General features: G+C 40.6%; 1 protein-coding gene across 3 annotated transcripts in view; it reads left to right on the top strand.

The window, feature by feature from the left end:
* The first annotated feature begins 6 nt into the window (after positions 1-6).
* APH1B (APH1B gamma secretase subunit) overlaps positions 7-22,262 on the top strand; it is a 30,592-nt gene continuing 8,336 nt past the window's right edge. The window contains exons 1-4 of one of the 3 annotated variants that reach the window (XM_005861091.2): positions 7-172; positions 1,421-1,591; positions 7,946-8,016; positions 9,134-9,256. In XM_005861091.2, coding sequence (XP_005861153.1) covers positions 60-172; positions 1,421-1,591; positions 7,946-8,016; positions 9,134-9,256 — 478 coding nt within the window. In that variant the 5' untranslated portion in view covers positions 7-59. The remainder of the gene's footprint in view (positions 173-1,420; positions 1,592-7,945; positions 8,017-9,133; positions 9,257-22,262) is intronic. The other 2 variants (XM_005861093.1, XM_005861092.1) reach the window with 2 other exon arrangements.

Genomic DNA, 22,262 nt, shown 5'->3' with positions numbered 1-22,262 from the left:
CTCAGCTCAGCTGCGCTAAGCACTCCGCGTCTTTGCCAGGCTCCGCGGGCGCGGTCGCCATGACGGCGGCTGTGTTCTTCGGCTGCGCCTTCATTGCCTTCGGGCCCGCGCTCGCCCTCTACATCTTCACTATCGCCACGGACCCGTTGCGCATCATCTTCCTCATCGTCGGGTGAGGCGGTTGCGCTGGGAAACCCGGAACCGGGGCTCCCCTCCCCCGCGGGGGGTTCCGACCCCAGGCTTCCCCACCACACGGCTCGACCTTGGGCTTTGAAGGGGGAAAGGGTTGAGACGGGGAGAGCCGAGACCCGCCTCCGAGGGTCGGCAGCAGAGGCACGAGAACTCCCGACCCCCGAGGGCGGGCTCGGGGGAAGGAGCTCACACTGTGGGTCTCACACACCCTGAGACTGGGCTCCTGAGTTTTGCTTAGGGCCCGTGGGTGGGCTGTAGTGAGTCGTGAAACCACTTAAATTGCATGAAAAAAATGTGGATACGTTCAAATACGCATCTTTTATTTTTCTGCAGACGGGCGTCCCAAGTTAACTTCAGATTTTGTCATCCCAAAGGGGTTAAGAGCCCGGGCATCTGGTGCTTTCAAACATCTCGATGCCCGGCCCCTACCCCAGGTCCGCTGAATGGGAATGTCCAGGGGGCGGGACCCAACCTGCACCAACACAGAAGCACCTGTCAGTGCGCCTCTTCGCGGGAGCTTGGTCAACACCGAACTCTGGCGGCGACTATGGTTACAGCCCGGTTTTCCTCTGTCCGGCAGCTCTTGCTGAGGCTCCCTCGTACCCTACACACTTGAGTCTCACTCACTCGCTCGGCACCAGGAGAAACAGCCAGGCTAGGCCAGGGATGCGCACTTTTTCTGAGTCTCTTCACCTCTCACACCTGTGTTGAGAGTGCTGCATCACACTATCATTTAAAAAGCGATAGAGACCGGGCAGAGGGTTTGTAAAGCTTGTTATAATCGTTAGAGCCCACAGGAATATTGCAAAAACCAGGCCTGGGAAACTGATCTAGATCAGAGCTCAGACTTTCAACTTCTGGATTTTATACCAATCACTCTATTAATAGAGATAGACATTTTTTTCTGGGAAAGACATATTTGCACATCAATGAGCAAAGCATTACTTAGGAGGAATAACAAATATTTCCAGCTAGACCGTGCTTGGCAGCTAGTCTGCAGATGTACTTAATAAATAGCAGGGTCACTGAAAACGAGTGATTGTTAGGAAAAATCCTAAATTCCTTTTGGATCACATGTTCATCTCAACAGAGGAAATGCACCACTGACCCACTGATTAAGAACAGTGGATCCAGAACATCACTTTACGAGCACGTAATTATTTTTTTAAAAAATTAATCCTGTACTTATGCTTACGTGTGACTTCTCCCCCCCCCCCCCCCATTTCAGAGCTTTCTTCTGGTTGATATCTCTACTGCTTTCCTCCCTTGTCTGGTTCGTGGCAAGAGCCATTACTGACAACAGAGATGGACCAATAGAGAAATATCTGCTGATCTTTGGAGTGTTAGTCTCAGTCCTTATCCAAGAAATGTTTCGGTTTGCATATTATAGACTTTTAAAGTAAGTGAAACGTTTGTTTACCTTTTTTCCCCAGTTAATTTGAATTATGTTTTAGTAATTTGAAACATTAATGCAGTGTGGTTTTTGAAGATCCATGCCTTCCTGCACAGTTTGTAGCCAAAGGATTAGAACATTTCTAACCTGAAAATATTGAGTATTTTAGCTTGTGGATACTCCTTCCTTCATTCACTCATTCAAAAAAATTTTTTTTGAGAATTTACTCAATGTCAGGCATTATTCTAGGCACTGGGAATAATACATCATGATTAAAAGACAGTTTCTGTCCTCGTGGAGGTTATATTATAATGGAAAGAGACAGGCAACAAATGAATGAGTAATTCATTGTATATTAGAAGATAACTGCTATAAAGAAAAATAAGCTAGAGAAATAGTCATTGAAACAACAACAAAAACTGTTTCACCTTAGAATTTATACCAGCTTCCCTTTGCCACCAACTAAAATAAATAATTCTTATAGAGATTATGCCTACCATTATTTTGATTGTATTAGGGAAAATAAGGGTTCATTTTGTGATAGTCATGATTTCATATCTGTAATAGAAAAACACATTTGGAAAAAAAAGCTATGGGCATGAGTTCCCCTTTAGGGAACTTGAGGCCAGAAAGTAGGTCATCTAGGATTCATGAGGCCGTCACATGAAACCACTGATTTGAAACACAGCTTGAACTTAGAATCATGTTTTCTTTCAGGCAGTCATGAGATTGGCTTTGATTATGTAGTAAAGTTTAGTAGAATGATAAATGTACTCTTTCCCTTTTGGCACATGAGATAGTTAAGCCACTCCATGAATTTCATGGATGTAACCAAGACAGAACCTCAACAATATCTCTTATAATAACTTCTGGTAATCTGTTCTTGCCAATATGCTAAGCTTTCAATATTGTTTACTGGTTGCTTTAAACAACAGATATTGAAATTTAATAATGAAGCAATTTAAATTACAAATTGAAAACCATGAAGCCATTGCTTAACAAGCAAAAGTCATATCTTAGAAAAGATTTAAATATGAAATTTCCATTAGTTCATGGAAATATTAAAAAGCAACCAACAGCTGTCAAGGATAAAATTTATGTTTCCACAGGAATACATTATCCTTAACAGATCAACATTAGTCTGTGGTTGTATGGAGCATTTTAACAATAGAATATTATTATTTTTAAAAAATGTATTTTATTGATTTTTTACAGAGAGGAAGGGAGAAGGGATAGAGAGCTAGAAACATCGATGAGAGAGAAACATCGATCAGCTGCCTCCTGCACACTCTCCACTGGGGATGTGCCCGCAACCAAGGTACATGCCCTTGACTGGAATCGAACCTGGGACCCTTGAGTCCACAGACTGACGCTCTATCCATTGAGCCAAACCGGTTAGGGCAACAATAGAATATTATTAAGGTAATCAAAATCTCCCTCTTTCTGACCTCTGCCCCACTCAAGAAACATACAGTCAAATGAAATCTCTGTCCTCTGGTGGTTGTCTCTTTCACAGCTAAATGTTCCTCATTTCTTCACCTAGTCCTCAGAAGGCATGTGTGTGGCTTCCAAACCTTTTCCGGCCCCTGTTCTTTTATGTCAGTGGACATGTCCCTTTTGGTCAGTGCCTGGAGCCTGCCTGTGCTCCGGACCCAGCAGAGCACCCTGTGATTACAGTAGTGCAGAGGCCGGTGGCCCTTTCCTCTTTGCCTGGGCACCGTTCTCTTCAGACCTCAGCGTCAAAGGCTGCTCTGGGTTTCCTGTCAGCAACATCTTTGGCTCATGTTGGTTTTGCATTTTCACATACGATGATCCTAATGTTGAAGCAAAACTTTGAATAGATTTTCACAGTTTAAGACATGGATTTACTAAGCCTTTAAGACTCCGGGTATCTTCTTATTTCTTCACAGTTCCCACCTGAAATGCAACTTTTTAAAAAAAAATGTTTTTATTGATTTCAGAGAGAGGAAGGGAGAGGGAGAGAGAGATAGAAACATCAATGATGAGAGAGAATCATTGATTGGCTGCCTCCTGCACTCCCCACATTGGGGATCGAGCCCATAACCCGGCATGTGCCCTGAGCAGGAATCAAACTGTGACCTCCTGGTTCATAGGTAAACGTTTCAACCAGTGAGCCACACCGGCCAGGCTGACATGCAACTCTTTATTGGTACTAACCTTTGGTTCCGAAGGGCTACCCACTGAACATTGGTTGACATTTTAATGAGGATAGTGAGGGAATAGGGCCACATGCAGAAGGAATTATGGCTGTCAATCTGCAGGCTCTCATGCCAGCAAGTTCAGAGAAGCCTCTTTGGCCTTCCAGAAAAACATGTTTACTGCTCCAAAAGAACCTTTGGAAATTTGCAAATAAGATATTAGAACAAACCTGTATTAGCAGGAGCCTTTGGAATGCATCTTTAGCAAGCCTTTGGAATTTTGTACAGTATCTTCCTAGAAGATTTTAGAAATGTTGGATGTTATGTAGTTATGTGTTAAAACAAGTTTGAGAATTATTAGGATACCTTTATTCATGGCTAACATTTATATAGATGCATTTAAATTCTTCTCTTATGCTACACTATCTTCAAATATAGGAACTTTGGCTTAATCAATATTTTAAGTGTTCCATTGCCAAAGTGCATTTTGAACATTTAAATTTAAAGTACGTCATCAAATTTTTGTTATCTGAAGTTGATGCCAAAATGAAAATGTGGAGAGTTTGCACCAGTATTTTTTTTACATTTATGGACTTGAATCAAAATATTTATCATTGCAGTCTACCTAAGTTTATTTTATGGTCAAGTCTTCAGAACAGTACTTCATCTTGAGTGAATGAATTCTAACTTTCAGCCTAGCAAAGAGTTGCACTGTGAAAATTGGCTACAAGTGGCAGCCCTTTCTATCTTAATTTTTTTTAAAAAATCCAAGTTATGGTCCTGTACATTGCCTAAAACCTACACTCGAATTTTTTTTTTGGCTTGATTGAAGTTTTTGTAGTTTAATTCAATTTTGTCTTATAATGCTAATACCATAAATATTTAGTAATTTGAGAAAATTTTTCATTTATAAAATAAGTTAAGACAATCATTGCCATAATTTCTTAAGAGGCATATTTTGTTTAAATTTCTACAATGATGTATTTAATTTATATGCATATTCCTTTGTACTGTCCCTCTCTTACACACACATACAAAAAAAAGAGAATCAGAACAAAGGAGAAAGATGGAATGATTTATCAGTAGTTTTTCAAAGTTTATATTTTTAAAATCTGGCTTTTTCTTTTTTGTTCTTGGAAACTATCATAAATGAAAACAAAGAATTTTCCACTTCAATACAATGGTCGTAATAAGAACATTGTCCCTTACACCACCAGTCGTGTGTTTTGTCAGGAACACGGAAACGGGTGGTGTTTTGTACTTTCTCGCTTCCTAATCTTAACACGGAGAACTATCAGTGCCATAGACCTTTCCTCCCACAAACTTGTAATATAGAATGAGGAAGTTTATTAACTTCTGGGTTTATATATTTAATATATTCGGCGTAGTACTTTGCTATTCCAGATAGCAAAAATCTTTTATTCATTACTGACCAATTTATATAAAACAAAAATCCTCCAAAATTTATCGATTCTTTTATACCATTATACTATTCATTTGTTAATGGTGAGTATTGCTGCTATGTTTCTAAGCTTTAATTAGCCTTTAACAACATTCCCGTGACACATAAGTTTGTTGTTCAGGAAAATTGGACATTTTAGTTGGTTACTGCTCCAGAGAAAGAGGTTGGCAGTCATTGGCTCATGATCCTACCAAATGGAGAATGAAATGGCAAATTGTTTCTTTTGAGTCTAGAAAAACAAAAGACTCTTTTTCGTTCTGCTTATTATTATTTCGGTTGACCTCTGCATTGCCTTTAATTTCATGATATTTATAGTAAATATAACTTAAGTATCCTTTGAGTCAGGATCATTGTCGCAGAGATTGTAGCCAACAAGGGCTAGTAATAGTGACCACAGTGGAACCGACCCAGCCACACCTTGCATTCCTCACACATTTGTGTGGGGAGCAGGGAAAGTTTGTGAATTGTCCACAGCAGAAGCACAGATGTGATCCCTCTAAGGATCATTTCTTGGTAAGCAATTTTCTAATCTTTCATTCAGGTATTCATTTAGTTTCTTTTTTGATGGTAGCATTATATTCCCCCCTGATTATTTTTCCCCCTGAAGCCTGTATGGGGGGGGATATGAATCAAATATGTAAATATTTTAGAATCAGACAACCCTATGATTAAATACCCATATAGGAGTTTAGACCATCATTATTATAGGATTTAAGAGAAAGGAGAGATAGTGATTACCAATCATTGGTAAAGACGGTTTCTTTGAGAAATTCCTGCCTGAAATAGACTGTTTGAATAGAAGTTTGAATACAAGTGAGGTTCTATAGAGTGGAAACTAGAAGGGAGGGTGGCAGAATAAGTATAGCCAGGTGGAAGATATAAGGAAGTACCAACACAGTGGGGTTGAAGATGTATCTCTCTGGGAAAAGGAAAAATTTCAGTGACAGCCCTGGATGGTGTCACTGAGTTGGTTGAGCATCCTCCTGTGCATGGGAGGTCACCGGTTCCAATTCCCCATCAGGGCACATGCCTGGATTTCTGGCTTGCTTACCAGAAGGGGATGTGCAGGAGGCAGCTGATTGATGATTCTCTCTCATTGACATTTCTCTCTCTCTCTCTTTCTCTCTCTAAAAAGAGAAACATCGATCAGCTGCCTCCTGCACATCTCCCACCGGGGATGTGCCCGCAACCCAGGTACATGCCCTTGACCGGAATCGAACCTGGGACCTTTCAGTCCGCAGGCCGACGCTCTATCCACCGAGCCAAACCGGTTTCGGCAGGATATATATTTTTTAAATTTTTTTTGGGAGGGGTTGACATTGCTTAATAGGATCATATAGATTTCAAGTGTACATTTCTGATTCAAGATCTGTATATTGCCCTGTGTGTCCACCACCTAAAGTCAAATCATTTTCTGTCACCATATATTAGTCCCCCTTAACCCTCCATCCCCTCTCACCCCCTTCCCTCTGGCAACAACCACATTGCTCTTTGTGTCCACGAGTTTCAGTTTTATATCCCACATATGAGGGAAATCATATGGTTCTTAGCTTTTTCTGAATGACTCATTTAGCATAATAGTCTCAAGGTCTATCTATGCTGTCACAAATGGCAGTATTTCATCTTTTCTTATGGCTGAGTAGTATTCCATTGTGCATATGTACCACATCTTCTTTATCCAATCATCTATTGAAGGACACTTTGGTTGTCTCTATGTCTTGGCCACCGTGAAGAATGCTGCAATGAACTTAGGGGTGCATATATCTTTGTGAATACATGTTTTCGAGTTTTTCGGATATATACCCAGGAGAGGGATTGCTAGGTCATATGGTAACTCTACTCTTAATTTTTTGAGGAATCACCAGACTGTTTTCCGTAGTGGCTGTACCATTTTACACCACTCACTCCTGAAGCAGTGCTCACTCCCTGTTCCTCCCAGCCGAAGGAAGGAATTGCCTGCTACTGCTGGTTTCCTCCCCTCTTCTGGCCAAGCGGGCTGGGGCCTGGAGCCCCCCCCCCCTGCAGGGTGCACCCATGGCCATCTGAATCACTCCCTGTTCCTCCCAGCCGAAGGAAGGAATTGCCGGCTACTGCTGGTTTCCTCCCGTCTCCTGGCCAAGCGGGCTGGGGCCTGGAGCCCCCCACTGCACGGTGCACCCATGGCCATCTGAGCTCTCCTCCCTTCTCGCCTTCCCATTTGTTCCGTTTTCCCACCTTTATGTGCTTCAATGTGTGGATCCTGCAGGCGTGCCTCTATATTGAGCAGGGAGGCCTTTGTTGAGTTATAGTTGATCAACTTGTTAAAGTTTCAGGGGGAGAGACCAAGGTCCTCTCTCATGCTGCCACTCCTCTGATCACCATAGGATATTGAACTAAGTATTTACTAATCTCAGGAAGTAGTCAGAAGTATTGCTTTTTTCCTGATGTCTTGTTTACTTATATTTTTCTCTTTTATGCGAAGATCAGAAGTATTGCTTTTTTCCTGATGTCTTGTTTACTTATGTTTTTCTTATTTTTCTCTTTTATGTGAAGATTAGATAAAAAGTAAAAGTGGGTTGGAAATTTTGGTTGATTTTAGGTTAATTGCAAATTTGCTGTTTTGTTTTTTAATGGATTTTGGATTTAGAGTATAGCCTTACCAAAATCCTTATTAAGTGTCTGGATTTTGAAGTATCGTATGTATTTTCCTGATATACTACTTTTTCTTTAAAAAAAATTATCTGTGTGGTTTTATTTTAGAAAAGCCAATGAGGGTTTGAAGACTATTAATCCAGATGAGCCAGCACCTTCTATGCGACTGCTGGCCTATGGTAAGTTAGAATTGCATGGTCATTAAGAAAGAAATAAAATTTGGCATGAAAGCATTTTTGTCTTTTACATCTTTGTGGATATAGTATTTTATTGCTGTCTGGTCTCTTGGTGTATATTGTTTATTTTTCTAGCTTTTCAGGGCCCTTATGTAAAGGGGGAAATGATTGCAGGTGACGTTTATCTATGTGTCCATTAAATATTAGCCAGGTTTGGAAGTTAAGTTTTTAAGACTCTAGTTAACTAACAATTTCTAAGTGAGATTACTGTTACCTTCTCTGGGTGGTTACCATGACTTTGGCTGGACTAGGAGGACTCATTATATTGCTATAGTTAATACCTCATTATATTGCTATAGTTAATACCTCTGCATATTTTTTAGAATTATGTTGTGTGTGTTCTTTTTGGGGGGTGGGGGGTTGTTAATCCTCATATGAGGATATTTTTTTCGGGAGGGAGGGAGGGAGAGAGGGAGAGAAAGAGAGAGAGATAAAAAGAGAGAGAGAGAGAGAGAGAGAGAGAGAGAGAGAAACATCAATGTGAGAGAGACACATCAACTGTGCCTCCTGCACACACCCTGATTGGGGCAGGGAGCAAATGGCAACCCAGGTACATGCCCTTGACTAGGAATTGAACGTGAGGCCTTTGGTGCTCCGGTCGATGTTCTAACCTCTGAGCCACACTAGCCAGGGCTAGAATTACGTTTTTAAAATTGGATCTAGGTCTGTAAGTTGAATCAGCCAGTTTGGCCCAGGGATCACTTCTTACACTGCAGTCACACTTCAAGTACAGTTCCTAGTTCTAAGCCATCACACTTAGACTCTGTTATAACTAAAGCCAGAGCTTCAGCATCATATCCTTCCCTATTTCACCTATTGCTTCTGCCTAGATCTTTTTCATTTCTCTGCTACATCCCACTAGTCATTCCCTTTCCTCTTCTCACTCGATTCATCATTTAGCCAAGCACCTGCCTCTTCTGAGCCGGCTTTCCACTGTTTCCCCCATAGCATGTGCACCTTTTCCCCTTCCACAAAATAGTATTTCCCAGTCCTTGGAAATTTGAAGACAAATCATAGCATGAAAGGGTTTAACAGTTTTTTTTTTTTTCTGCCTCTTTAGTTTCTGGCCTGGGCTTTGGAATCATGAGTGGAGTATTTTCCTTTGTGAACACCCTGTCTGACTCCCTGGGGCCAGGCACAGTGGGCATTCATGGAGACTCTCCCTACTTCTTCCTAAATTCAGGTATGTGCCTGGTAGCTGTGAATGTTTAAGCTTCTGATCTAATTGATCATCCTGTTGGAGTTCCCTGGCTTAGGAATTCAAGTGAATAGAAATTTATGTTATATTTTCTAATAGGCACCACAAAGTAAAGGATAGGAAAATAAAAACTTTGAGAGGAAGAGATCACACAAAGAACTTGTATGCATACATGCGTAACCCATGGACACAGGCAATAGGGCGGTGAAAGCCTGGGGCGGGCTAGAACTAGATCATTATCAGGGACTTAGAGTCCCTTGTTCCTCATCACTCCTTCCTCGCAGGTAACCTGATTCTGTTATTAATTTCCTGGTTTAATCAGGTTTGAAAGTCAGGTTTTTAACACGTATACATGTTTTGCTTTGAAAGTTTTACCTTCATGTATGTATCTGAAAGAAAATTAATGTTTCGTTTTCTTACCTTTGAACATTTAAAAATAAATCATACTATATTTTTTAAAAAGAAATTGAGAGGAAAATGATAATAGATGAGTTGACTTTTTAAACTCAAAGATGCAGTATAAAAGGACCAACTCATTTCAAAGAGCTTTTTTATCCACAAGATAAAAATTGTCATCATGATGTAGTGATCACATTTGAGAGTTGGTGATGTACATAATTAACATAAGATTTCTCCTTAAGAGAATCTTTTAAAAGTACTTTTTAAAAACCTCACCATATGTTTTTTTTTATCCGCACAAGTTATATCATTGAAATAACATTTCACACATTTTTCAAATTAAATCATTATTTATTGTCTACACTGAGGTAATTTCTATCCTCAAGGAAGTTACCCTTTATAGGAAGAACAAGTCTAAAAAATGATTAAGCTTTTCAGTACAGCTTAATAATAGAAAAGATATACAGAGGTATGACCAAATTTAAAAATATATTGCTGCAGAAGTTTAGAGACATTCTGCATGTTGTAGTGACCCCAAACCCACTGGACACTTGTTCACCATTTTGATTCAGGCCTGGGCATCTCCTGCCTTGATTACTATCACCAACCTCCACTTTCCATGTGAATCCATCCTGTATGCAGCCACCAAACTATATAAAAAAATGTGTTATGGTTTCCCAAGGTCTGCAAGATAAAGTCAAGGCCCTTTGCATGTGGCTACGTGATGAGGATGGGAAAGTGGGTTAATGGGCCATACTTATTTAGTGGTGCTTCCAACATAGCAAATTATCTTTTTTAAAACATTCCATAATTAGAATATTTTTTAATGATTATAGTACTGAGTATCAGTTTCTTAGAGTAAATGTAATATTAATAGCTAAAGTATATTAGATTCTAATATTAAAAAAAACATAATCAGGAGATTGTGTTACTGCAACAGTTTTCTATATTTTCTTAAATTGTCCTGTTAGCCCTAACTGGTTTGGCTCAGTGGATAGAGCGTCGGTCTGCGGACTGAAAGGTCCCAGGTTCGATTCTGGCTAAGGGCATGTACCTTGGTTGTGGGCACATCCCCAGTAGGAGGTGTGCAGGAGGCCGCTGATCGATGTTTCTCTCTCATTGATGTTTCTAACTTTCTATCCCTCTGCCTTCCTCTCTGTAAAAAATCAATAAAATATATTTTTTTAAAAAATTGTCCTATTATACTGCTACATCAGCAACCTTTGGATATGAAATAGTGTTCTCCTAAGGTAGCGGTTCTCAACCTGTGGGTCGCGACCCCTTTGGCGGTCGAACGACCCTTTCACAGGGGTCGCCTAAGACCATCCTGCATATCAGATATTTACATTACGGTTCATAACAGTAGCAACATTACAGTTGTGAAGTAGCAACGAAAATAATTTTATGGTTGGGTCACAACATGAGGAACTGTATTTAAAGGGCCAGAAGGTTGAGAACCACTGTAAGGGAACTTACTTTTCTGCCACCTTTTTTCACTAGAGGGTGCTAATTCACTTTAGTGAGCTAGGCCGTTTTCCTAGGACTAGCTTTCAGTAATTCTTTTGGGAGAAGGTAAAAGAAACATATACTAGCAATCTGAGGATTGTATTTGTAATTTCTATAAATTCACAGAAAATTTTAAAGAAAAGAAAATATTTGTCCGGCTGGCGTGGCCCAGTGGTTGAGTGTCGACATATGAATTAGGAGGTCACGGTTCGATTCTTGGTCAGGACACATACCTGAGTTGCAGGTTCGATCCCCAGTGTGGGGTGTGCAGGAGGCAGCCGATCAATGATTCTCTCTCATCATTGATGTTTCTATCTCTCTCTCCCTCTCCCTTCCTGTCTGAAATCAATAAAGATATATATTTAAAAAGAAAAGAAAATATTTTAATGTTAAAGTTAGGATGGCAGGCTGACCTGCTGTGAATATGGACCTGTAGAGTGAAAGAACAGCTGTTACTTTATCATGTGCAAGAGTTTCTTATTAGTATATCATTGTTCTTTGTAGCATAAACATTTAAGAAGTTGCCTTTTATCGTATTTTAAAATAACTCCTAATTTGTATATATTTGCGTTTGTTATTTATGATTGTCATTGTTACCATTTATTTAGCATGAGCTCATTTTGAATTCTTCAGTTAGATCTATAAGTTTATATGTTGTTTAACATATTCCATTACAAATAAGGAATATGGGGGCCATTAATTAGTATACCTATGTTAGTGTAAGATATAGATTATATGATAGCTATATGTACATAGGTTTTCAAGTTACAGGTAGGTATAGTTTATAAATAACATATATATGTATAAGTTCTTTTTTATTTGTAATTGTGTAGTAGGCTAGCATTAACTTGGTAATGCCATATAGAGGCAAAAGGATGGGAATTTGAGTCCTAAGCTCAAGTATTATCCTGGCTCATTAATTTCGTATTCTGAACAAGTCCATTTGATCATTTCAAAAATAATTATTAAGCACTTTTATTCAATAGGAGTTATACCAGGCTATGAAAATACAGCCCAGTAAAGGTAGCAGGGAATAAAGACAACGGCTAATTATAGTAAAGTGCGATAGACACTATGATGAGGAAGATCTGTAAGCACACAGAACACAAGCTCTGACCCATGCTCAGGTGCTATTGTACTTCTCCTTCGTAGTACTTACTGCAGTTGTATTAATTGGTCACCTGCGTAGTTATTTGTTTAGGTCTTTCTCTCTAAGATGCTAAGGACTGTCTGTCTTGTTCACTGCAGTATCCTCAGCACCTTGTGGAATATTTTGTTTTTAGGTAGATCGACAAATATTTATTTTATTTTATAACTTTATCTTTATTTTTTTAAATATTTGAATTGATTTCAGAGAAAAAGGGAGAGGGATGGAGAGATAGAAACATCAATGATGAGAAAGAATCATTGATTGGCTGCCTCCTGCACGCCCCACACTGAGGATCAAGCCTGCAACCTGGGCATGTGCCCTTGGCTGGAATCGAACCTGGGACCCTTTAGTCCGCAGGCCAGTGCTCTATCCACTGAGCCATTCCAGCTAGGGCTGTCTTTATTGTTGAAAGTATTACAGATGTCCCCTTTTTTCCCCATTGATCCCTTCTAGCCCATATTTGCTCCCCTCCCCAGGCCTTCAACATACGAGGCACAGCTTATGGAGGAAATGATATTTTAGTAGAGAATTAATTGATGAATACAGTCATGAACTCAGAACGGATACTAGGTTCTGAGAAATGTGTCGCTAGGCAGTTTTGTCCTTGTGTGAATGTCACAGATTGTACTTACACAAACCTAGATGGTGTAGTGTGCTACACACCTACACTATATGGTATAGCCTATTGCTCTTTGGCTACAAGCCTGCACAGCATGTTCTTGTACAAAACAGCAACAGATTAAATCAAGCACAAGAGAAAATGATACAATCAGGAGATACGGTAAACATGAGAGGTCTGAGGCTGCTGCTGGTGCAACATGGCACAGAAAGATCACCATGCCTTTCTGTAGGAGAAATCAATATGGTCCGACCACATATGGAATCTTGTGTTCAGTTCTGAGCATTGTATTTAATAGGAATACTGAAGAACTAAAATTGGTATAGGACATTGTCAGTACGGTGAATGATCTAGAAGCTGTGTCTTACGGAGTATGATTGAAGGAAGGAGGAATATTGAGCTTGAAGAAAAATGAAAGTGTGAGGAATGTGGGAGATTCCATTTTTGTTCCAATTTGTCATTTCTCTGTAATAGAATTATACAGCCACATCCTTGCCTGGCCTCATGGTGGCCAGAATGTACTTCCCTGCCCCTGACTTTGAGCTCACTCATGTGACTTGCATTGGCCGATTAGTGGATGTGATATAAGTCAGAGGCTTAAAAAGCACTGGTATGGTTGGCCTGCCCTCTGGGGCTCTGGTCATGTGCCATGAGAACATGCCTCACATAGTCAATGCCCATGTAACCTGGACCCCAGAATGAAGATGTATAGAGCAGACCTGAGCCCAGCATGCAGTGGGGAGCCAAACCCAGCAGCCTGCAGCAGAGCTGCCCAGCGGAACCCAGCCTTCATTAGTCAACTTCAGACCAGTGAGCATGAGAATAAATCCTTGCTGTTGTAACCCAGTGAGTTTTCTCATTTATTCACTTTCACAGTATTTTAAAGTGTAAGCTCTCCAATGTGGCAGTTTATTAAATGTTTGAATTTTTATTTTATTTTTTATTGAATTTATTGATGTGACATGGGTTCACAAAACCATATAGGTCTCAAATCTACAACTCAGCAAAACATCATCTGCACACTGCATCATATGACCATGACCCAAAGCAAAGTCTCTTTCTATCTCCATTTATCGCCCCTTTGCACACCTCCACCTACCTCCAACCCATTTCCCCTCTGGCTATCACCACACTGTTGTGTGTGTCTGTGTGTTACATAATGTTTTTTAAATCCCTTCACTTTCTTTGCCCATTTCCCCTCTGGCTATCACCACACTGTTGTGTGTACATAATGTTTTTTAAATCCCTTCACTTTCTTTCATCCACCCACTCCAACTCCCTTTCCTCTGACAACTGTCAGTCTATTCCATGTATTCATGCCTCTGTTTCTATTTTGTTTGTCTATTTATTATTATTCTATAGATTCCACATATAAGTGAGATCAGATGATACTTGTCTTTCTCTGACTGGCTTTTTCACTTAGCATAATAATCTCCAGGTCCATCCATGCTATAGTCTCCCTTCTCCCTTCTCCCTTCTCCCTTCTCCCTTCTCCCTTCTCCCTTCTCCCTTCTCCCTTCTCCCTTCTCCCTTCTCCCTTCTCCCTTCTCCCTTCTCCCTTCTCCCTTCTCCCTTCTCCTTCTTTCTTCTTCTTCTTCTTCTTTTACAACAAAGCAGTATTCCATGGTGTAAATGTACCACAGCTTTTTTTTATCCACTTATCTACTGATGGGCACTTGGGCTGTTTCCAGATCTTGGCTATTGTAAATAATGCTGCAGTGAACATAGAGGAGCATATGTTCTTTCAAATTAGAGTTCCAAGTTTCTTTGGATATATTCCAGAAGTGGATTGTTGGGTCAAAAAGCAGTTCCGTTTTTAATATTTTGAGGAAACTCCATACTGATTTCCACAGTGGCTGCACCAGTCTGCATTCCCATCAACAGTGCACTGAGGGTTCCCTTTCCCTACAATACTTGCCAGCGCTTATTGTTTGTTGATTTGTTGACAGCCATTCTGACAGGTGTGAGGTGATAGCTCATTGTGGTTTTAATTTGCATCTTTCTGATGATTGGTGATGTTAAGCATTTTTTTCATATGTCTATTGGCCACCTGTATGTCCTTTTTGGAGAAGTGTCTATGCAGATCCTTTGCCCATATTTTAATTGGGTTGTTTGTCTTCTTGGTGTTGAGTTTTATAAGTTCTACATAAATTTTGGATATTAACCCCTTAACAGATATATCATTGACAAATATGTTCTCGCATTCGGTGAGTTCCCTTTTCATTTTGTTAATGGGTGGTTGTCTTTTTGCTGTGCAAAAGCTTTTTAGTTTGATTTGGTCCTACTCGTTTATTTTTTCCTTTATTTCCCTTGCCCAAGGAGACATAACAGTGATAAATGTTTAGATTTTTAAATGAAAGTTCCTTATAAGCAAGACTATCTCAAATAACTACATTACCAATTGCAAAGTGGTAGAAAAATATAGCATCTATTAATCACATGGAGAAAATGATAGGCCACAGAGATTAATCTGCAATTTTTACTCTTTTGTGAATTTATTAGATTGTTAATCCTATGTAATAAAAGGCTAATAAGCAAATAGACTGAATGGTGGAACAACCGGTCACTATGATGCATATTGACCACCAGGGGAGTTGCCCCCTGGTGGTCAGTGTGCTCCCACAGGGGAAGTGCCACTTAGCCAGAAGCTGGGCTCACGGCTGGTGAGTGCAGCAGTGGTGGCCGGAGCCTCTCCTACCTCCGCAGCAGCACTATGGATGTCCAACTGGTGGGGAGTGGCCTAAGCGGGCAGTCAGACATCCCCTGAGGGCTCCCGGACTGCGAGAGAGTGTAGACTGGGCTGAGGGACCCCCCCTCCCTCCTGAGTGCACAAATTTCATGCACTGGGCCTCTAGTTTCTTATAATAAATGATCACAGCTAACTGCACTGGCTATGACACAAGGATACTCTATATGCTGTACTATGTTATCAATTTTATCAGCAGGCGTCTGGCCCCGTCCCTGCCCCCAGCCGCTCAGTGCCTGCGTACCTCCTCGACGCCCACAGGCCCGCCATCTTTGTTGAGTTAATTCGCATAGTCGCTCCTGATTGGCTATGGGTGTCGTGGAGAGATGGTCAATTTACATATGTCTATTATTAGAAGATTCGTGCAAGAATAGGACTTCCTTCCCCTGGCTTCCGGCACCGGCTTCCCTCCAGCACCCGGGACCCAGGTCTTCTCTCTGGCTTCTGCTTTCACTCTGGCCAGAGCCACCTTCCACCTTCGCTCGCCGCCCTCCTGTAGCTCACTCCACCCCCTGCCCCACCCCCCTCATAGCAGGCATCTGGCCCTGTCCCTGCCCCTGGCCGCTCAGTGCCTGCGTACCTCCTCGATGCCCACAGGCCCGCCATCTTTGTTGAGTTAGTTTGCATAGTCACTCCTGATTGGCTATGGGCATCGTGGAGAGATGGTCAATTTACATATTTGTCTATTATTCGTGTAGATGTATGTTTTTATTACATCTGTCATGTAATAGTCTTTTTTCAAGCTGCTCAAATAACAGAATGGAAAATTGTACTTCTAGAAAGTCCTTTCACTAAACCGTGGCCTATTGTAGTCTCTAGTAGTCTGTGATATACTATCAAGTATGCAGAGCACAAGTAGCCCTCTCAGTTAATGCACTTCCATCCTTTCTGTTGCTCAGGTCAAAAACTTTGGAGTAATTCCCAACTCTTCCCTTTGTCTCCTAGCTCACATTCAGTCCAACTACAAATCTTATCTCCAATTTCTATTAAAATCTCACCCCAGTTCTTATGGGCTTGCTTTTGCCTCACATATGACAGGAGGAATAGATGGTTTGAGGGCTAGTTTGGAACAGACATTTAAAGAGAAGTTAAATGGTGTAATGGTAATGGTGCTGAAACTATTCCAGACCTGAGATAAACATGGGAAAGTCCTAGTTAATTTCAAGAAGTCAATCAATGAAGCATGAATACAAAGTAATAGAATCCTGAGAGCCCGCACTCACCGTCTGCTGCCAGATCCCAGGTTTCAGCGAGCACTACTTTAGACCCCATGCTCCCACTGGCCATGCCAGCCAATGAGTGTTGACGTGGTTTATTATGTAGCATTTTTGTGACCATAGCTGACTAATAGAGAGTTTCAAGTATTTTTAAATGTGTCACTTATGGAAAGAGTTCACTCATGATTCTTCAAGAGCTTTCCTAGGTCCTAGGCTTTCTTAGCACTATTGATATTTGGGGTCAGATAATACTTTGTTGTGGGGCTGTGTTGTGTATTGTAAGGTGTTCAACAGTACCCCTGGTTCTATGTACTATATGTCAGAGGCACCCCACCCCCAGTTGTGGCAACCAAAAATGTCTATAGACATTGACAAACGCCTCCTGGGGGCAAAATCATCCTAGCTAAGAATCACTGAGTTAGAAGACAGATTTGGGTTCAGTTTGAGAATGAACATTCCTATAGTGACTGTTTTAATGAAACAAACTCCTAAAATGGAATCATTTGAAGTAGACCCTGTGGGATCTGCTTTTTCATTGCATAGGCATCTAGATCAAACAACTTCTAAGGGGCTTCCCCCTCACTCCACACTGATGAGCTAATTTGAGGAGAGAATTTCTTTATTTTCAACATTTGCCAGAGGGATTTTAAACATAAAATTATATCCTTGGCAGTCTTTTTGGCTCATAAACATACTTTGGGGGCATATTCATAATATAAAATATTAACTGCTACTTAAACACCTATAGTCATTCAAATTGTTTTCAGGATGTCTCCTTTATGATCTAGTTGGTATTAAGAGACAGTACTATGCCTTTCTTATGGACTGTGTATTATGAGATGATTTTTAATATGTCTCTTTAATCTTGGAGAATGTTATTTGACTAGTAATATATGTACATCTATATTACAATAAAGTAGGTCATAAAATTCTCTTACATTTGTTAAAGCAAAGGTTTAAAGTTAAGTCCCTGTTACAGGAAAGGCATTTTCATTTAATTTAGTTTTGTGGCCTGACTTCTACTTGGGCTAGGTCATTAGAGATTGAATCCAGGGAGTTTTTGTAACCAAGAGGGATCGAGGAGTGTCACCGAAACTTGACACTCCAGACTCTTATTTGGAAAAAGAAGTCTGAAGCCCATTGTTAGTCACATCCTTTCTGTTGCCACCCTCACCCAGCAGCAGCCCTTGGCTCTTTCTGGCATGGTTAGAGATACTCTGAAGTTGTCAGGGGAGGCCAGAAGATAGCAACTTCTGTGCTGGCAGGATCCAGTAGTAGGATTAGTTGCTATCTTAGGTGATTGTCTTTGCAAGGGCAGAGAAGTAGAAATCAGGAATGAGAGAGAAAGGGGAAAATGAAGAGATTTATGAATCTGTGTGCTAGAGTATTTGGGGTATATTCAGGAGGGATGAAAGAACCAAACAGCTAAATGTAGCCTCTTAAAGATAACACTGAAACATTTTGCTTAGAAATAGGTTAGATTGAAATATTTTGTACCAAGAGAATTTGATTTTAAAAATTATCAGTACAGGAAGTCCATTATCAAACTAGACAGCTACAGTTTCACACATACAATACTTATTAAAATTGTTTATCTTTTTATTAATGTTTCAAAATATTACAAATTATGGAAGCTCCTTTCATTAATCTGGATTATAAACTAATTTTGATAATCTTATGGTTAATTTAGAGAATTTTTTTTTACTTTTAAGAATATTAGAACAAAATAGGGATAGATTCACTGAAGGAACTTTAGAATTTTATATTTAGGAACATGAAATGAGAAAGGTTTTGTAATAAAATGATAGTACCCTATAGATACTCTTTGTAAATTTTCATTTCTAGTTGGAGTTAATTCCACTTACTAGAGAGAAGTATCAAATGGTATGTATGTATGTGGCAGAATAGTTTAGATATCCAGATCTCTGTTTCTGTTGGACCTTGAACCAATTATGGAGAGAATAAACAATAAAATTCCAGTATTTTAAATAGCACATTGTAATAGTAAAGACTTATGATGACCAAGGGAGTCAGCCAGAAACTAGTGCTAGCTGAATAAATAAGCAGTAAGTAGAAATGTATGTTGTTTTAATAATTGCCCGAGAGGTCAGATATTGTGTTAATAAGACAGTAAACAGTAAAGGTAGGGAGAGTTCCATGAGACTGTGTTTTTGTTTTGTTTTGTTTTAATATATTCTTACTGATTTCAGAGAGGGAGAGAGAGATAGAATGATGAGAGAGAATCATCGATTGGCTGTTTCCTGTACGACCCCTTCTGAGCATGGAGCCCAAAACCCAGGCATGTGCCCAGACCAGGAATCAAACTGTACCTCCTGGTTTATAGGTCGATGCTTAACCACTGAGGAATACTGGCTGGGCGAGACTGTGTTTTGTGCACCATGATACCCCCAGTGCTTAGATCAGTGCCCGGCACAGACAGGCATAGATGTAGACTTTACTTTGGAGATAGGGCCAATCCATAAAAGGTATTTTTGGGGGGCAGGAAAGGGCCTTGCAAACAGAAATGTGGGCCTAGAATTTGGAAGATAAGTCAGAGCTAAGGATATCTTGAGGATCTTTGTCTGAAACTCACAGAAGAATGCTCTTTTGGATGAGAATGGACTGAAAATTCCCTAAGTTAGAGCATTTTCCAAGTAGCTGAACTCCAGGACTTGGGAGCATGATTGGCTGGTTCAGTGTTCATGGTAACGCATAGACAGAAGGGCAAACATAAGCTGACAAATAGATGACACATTTATGGTGCCATTGCTTTCTCTTGCCATTGGATTGACATCTAGGTTTTAGAAAAACCTTAGAGTGTGAACGTTTGTGCTGTGTAGATTGTAGTTTCTACCCTGTCTTTTCTGATCTAGTAAACTTAACTCCTGAGTGTCTTCAGTGGTATCAACTCTGCACCATCACTTCACCAGACATCTATCTTCAGGGCAGCTTCCCTTTCCAGGATCATCACTGGGGTTAAAATACATCATTTTAGTTTAGTCAACCTTGTCCTCAGCGTAAAAAATCCCTTTTCTACTTTAGTTAAAGTATTTACCATCATTTACAGAAAGGATAGCACACGATCACTAGATGTAACAACTTGCTTTTCTCAAACCACAACAGTTAGGTCTTTTTAATATTGTTTTGTGTGTGTTTTACTTTGTATAAGTGAAATAATAGTCATTTTTCCACAATGTTTTTCCTCCCACTCAGCATTATATTCTTGAGATCATTTATATTATAGATTATATAGTATTCCATGTGTGAATATATAGTACTACAGTCTATGTTTTCTGGTAATGATGGACATTTTTTGTTATTACAAAGAGTGCTGATGTAAATATCCTATATAATAAAAGGGATTGGGCCTGCCCTCTGCCACCCGGGAGCAGGCCTAAGCCAGCAGGTCGTTATCTCCCGAGGGGTCCCAGACTGCGAGAGGGCACAGGCCGGGCTGGGGGAACCCCCTCCCCCCGCCCCAGGTCAATAATGCAAATTGACCCTAACAGCAGAACAACTGGGAATGACTGGTCACTATGACACACACTGACCACCAGGGGGCAGACATGCAGAGCTGTCCCCTGGTGGTCAGTGTGCTCCCACAGGGGGAGCTCTGCTCAGCCACAGGCCAGGCTGACGGCTGCCAGTACAGTGGTGGTGGTGGGAGCCTCTCCCGCCTCCTCAGCAGCCCTAAGGATGTCCAACTGCAGCTTAGGCCTGCTCCCCGCTGGCAAGTGGGCATCCCCTGAGGGCTACTGGGCTGCCAGAGGGATGTCTGACTGCCAGCTTGGGCCCGATCCCCCAGGGAGCGGGCCTAAGCCAGCAGGTGGACATCCTCTGAGGGGTCCCAGACTGCAAGAGGGCATAGGCCAGGCTTAGGGACCCCCCGCCCTGAGTGCACAAATTTTTGTGCACTGGGCCTCTAATATATATATATCTCCTTGTGCAAATATATGAGAGTTTCTCTAGAGCAGAGGTTCTCAAACTTGACTGCATCAGAATCAACTGACGGGCTATTTAAACAGATTGCTGGGCTCATTGTGTCTAATCCTGCAAGTTTGGTGGGGGTCCCAAAAATTTGCATTGCTTTTTTGTTTGTTTGTATGTTTGTTTGTTTGTTTTGTTAATCCTCACCAGAGGATATTGTGCCATTGATTTTTAGAGAGATTGGTAGGGATGGGGGAGGCAGGGAGAGAAACATTGATGTGAGACACATTGATTGGTTGCCTCCCAAATATGCCCCAATAAGGGCTTAGGATTCAACCTTCAACCCAGGTACATTCCCTTGACTGGGAATCGAACCCAAGACCCTTCAGTGCACAGGCTGATGCTCTAACCACTTAGCAACACTGACCAGGGCCCAAGAGGTTGCATTTCTAATAAGTTCTCAGGTGCTAGTGATCTATTGATTCAAGAACTAACTGCTTCAGAGTTCAGATCTAGCTGTGGAATTGCTTGAGTGAAAAAGAGTGCTCAAATTTTTAACTTTAGTAGGTAATGCTAGATTGTTTTCCTACCAGCAGTGTGAAAGAGAAGCATCAGACCTGAATTTTTGCCAGACTGGTAGGTGTTAATGGTGTCTTATTACATGGCCAAAAAAGGGAACTCTGTGTGCCTTTTCTTTTTACATGTTAAAACTTTCAGAATATGTGGAACTTCACCTTTTAAAATGAAGAATGTTATCCAGGACACACACCCCCACAATATTCCACAGGAAAAGCTGTATGTGCTAATCAGATTCAATTTCAGTTGCCTCAGAAGAATTTTAGATAATTATTGCAATGTTGAATATTTTTATTCTTCCATTTGGCCTTTAAAAAAAATCCAAGGAGAAATTTCACTTCAGTGAAAACTTGTTTAAAACAAAGATATTCCTGCCCTCGCTGGTTTAGCTCAGTGTTTAGAGCGCTGGCCTACAGACCAAAGAGTCAGGGTTTGTTTCCAGTCCAGGGCATGTACCTTGGTTGCAGGCTCTTCCCTTGCCTGGGCCCTGGTCAGGGCTCATGCAGGAGGCAACTAATAGATGTGTTTCTCTCACATTGATGTTTCTCTCTGTATTTCCCTCTCCCACTCTCCCTAAAAAAAAAAAAATCAATGGGAAAAAATCCTCGGGTGAGGATTAACGAAAACAAACAAACAAACAAACAAACAAACAAATAAATAAATAAAGATATTCCATTTAATTGAGAAAAGTGTCTCTTAATTAGTGTGGAAGGCTAATTTAGAAAAAGCTGATTAGATATCACAATAGTTTTATTGTATTCCTCAGAGGAACTTATTTTTTTTTTTTTTGTTAATCCTCACCGGAGGATATTTTTCCATTGATTTTTTGAGGGAGGGGAAAGGAGGGGGGG

This window comes from Myotis brandtii, unplaced genomic scaffold (assembly GCF_000412655.1).
Source record: "Myotis brandtii unplaced genomic scaffold, ASM41265v1 scaffold144, whole genome shotgun sequence".
In the NCBI taxonomy this organism is placed as follows: Eukaryota; Metazoa; Chordata; class Mammalia; order Chiroptera; family Vespertilionidae; genus Myotis; species Myotis brandtii.
This window is presented reverse-complemented; position numbering and strand designations above follow the sequence as displayed.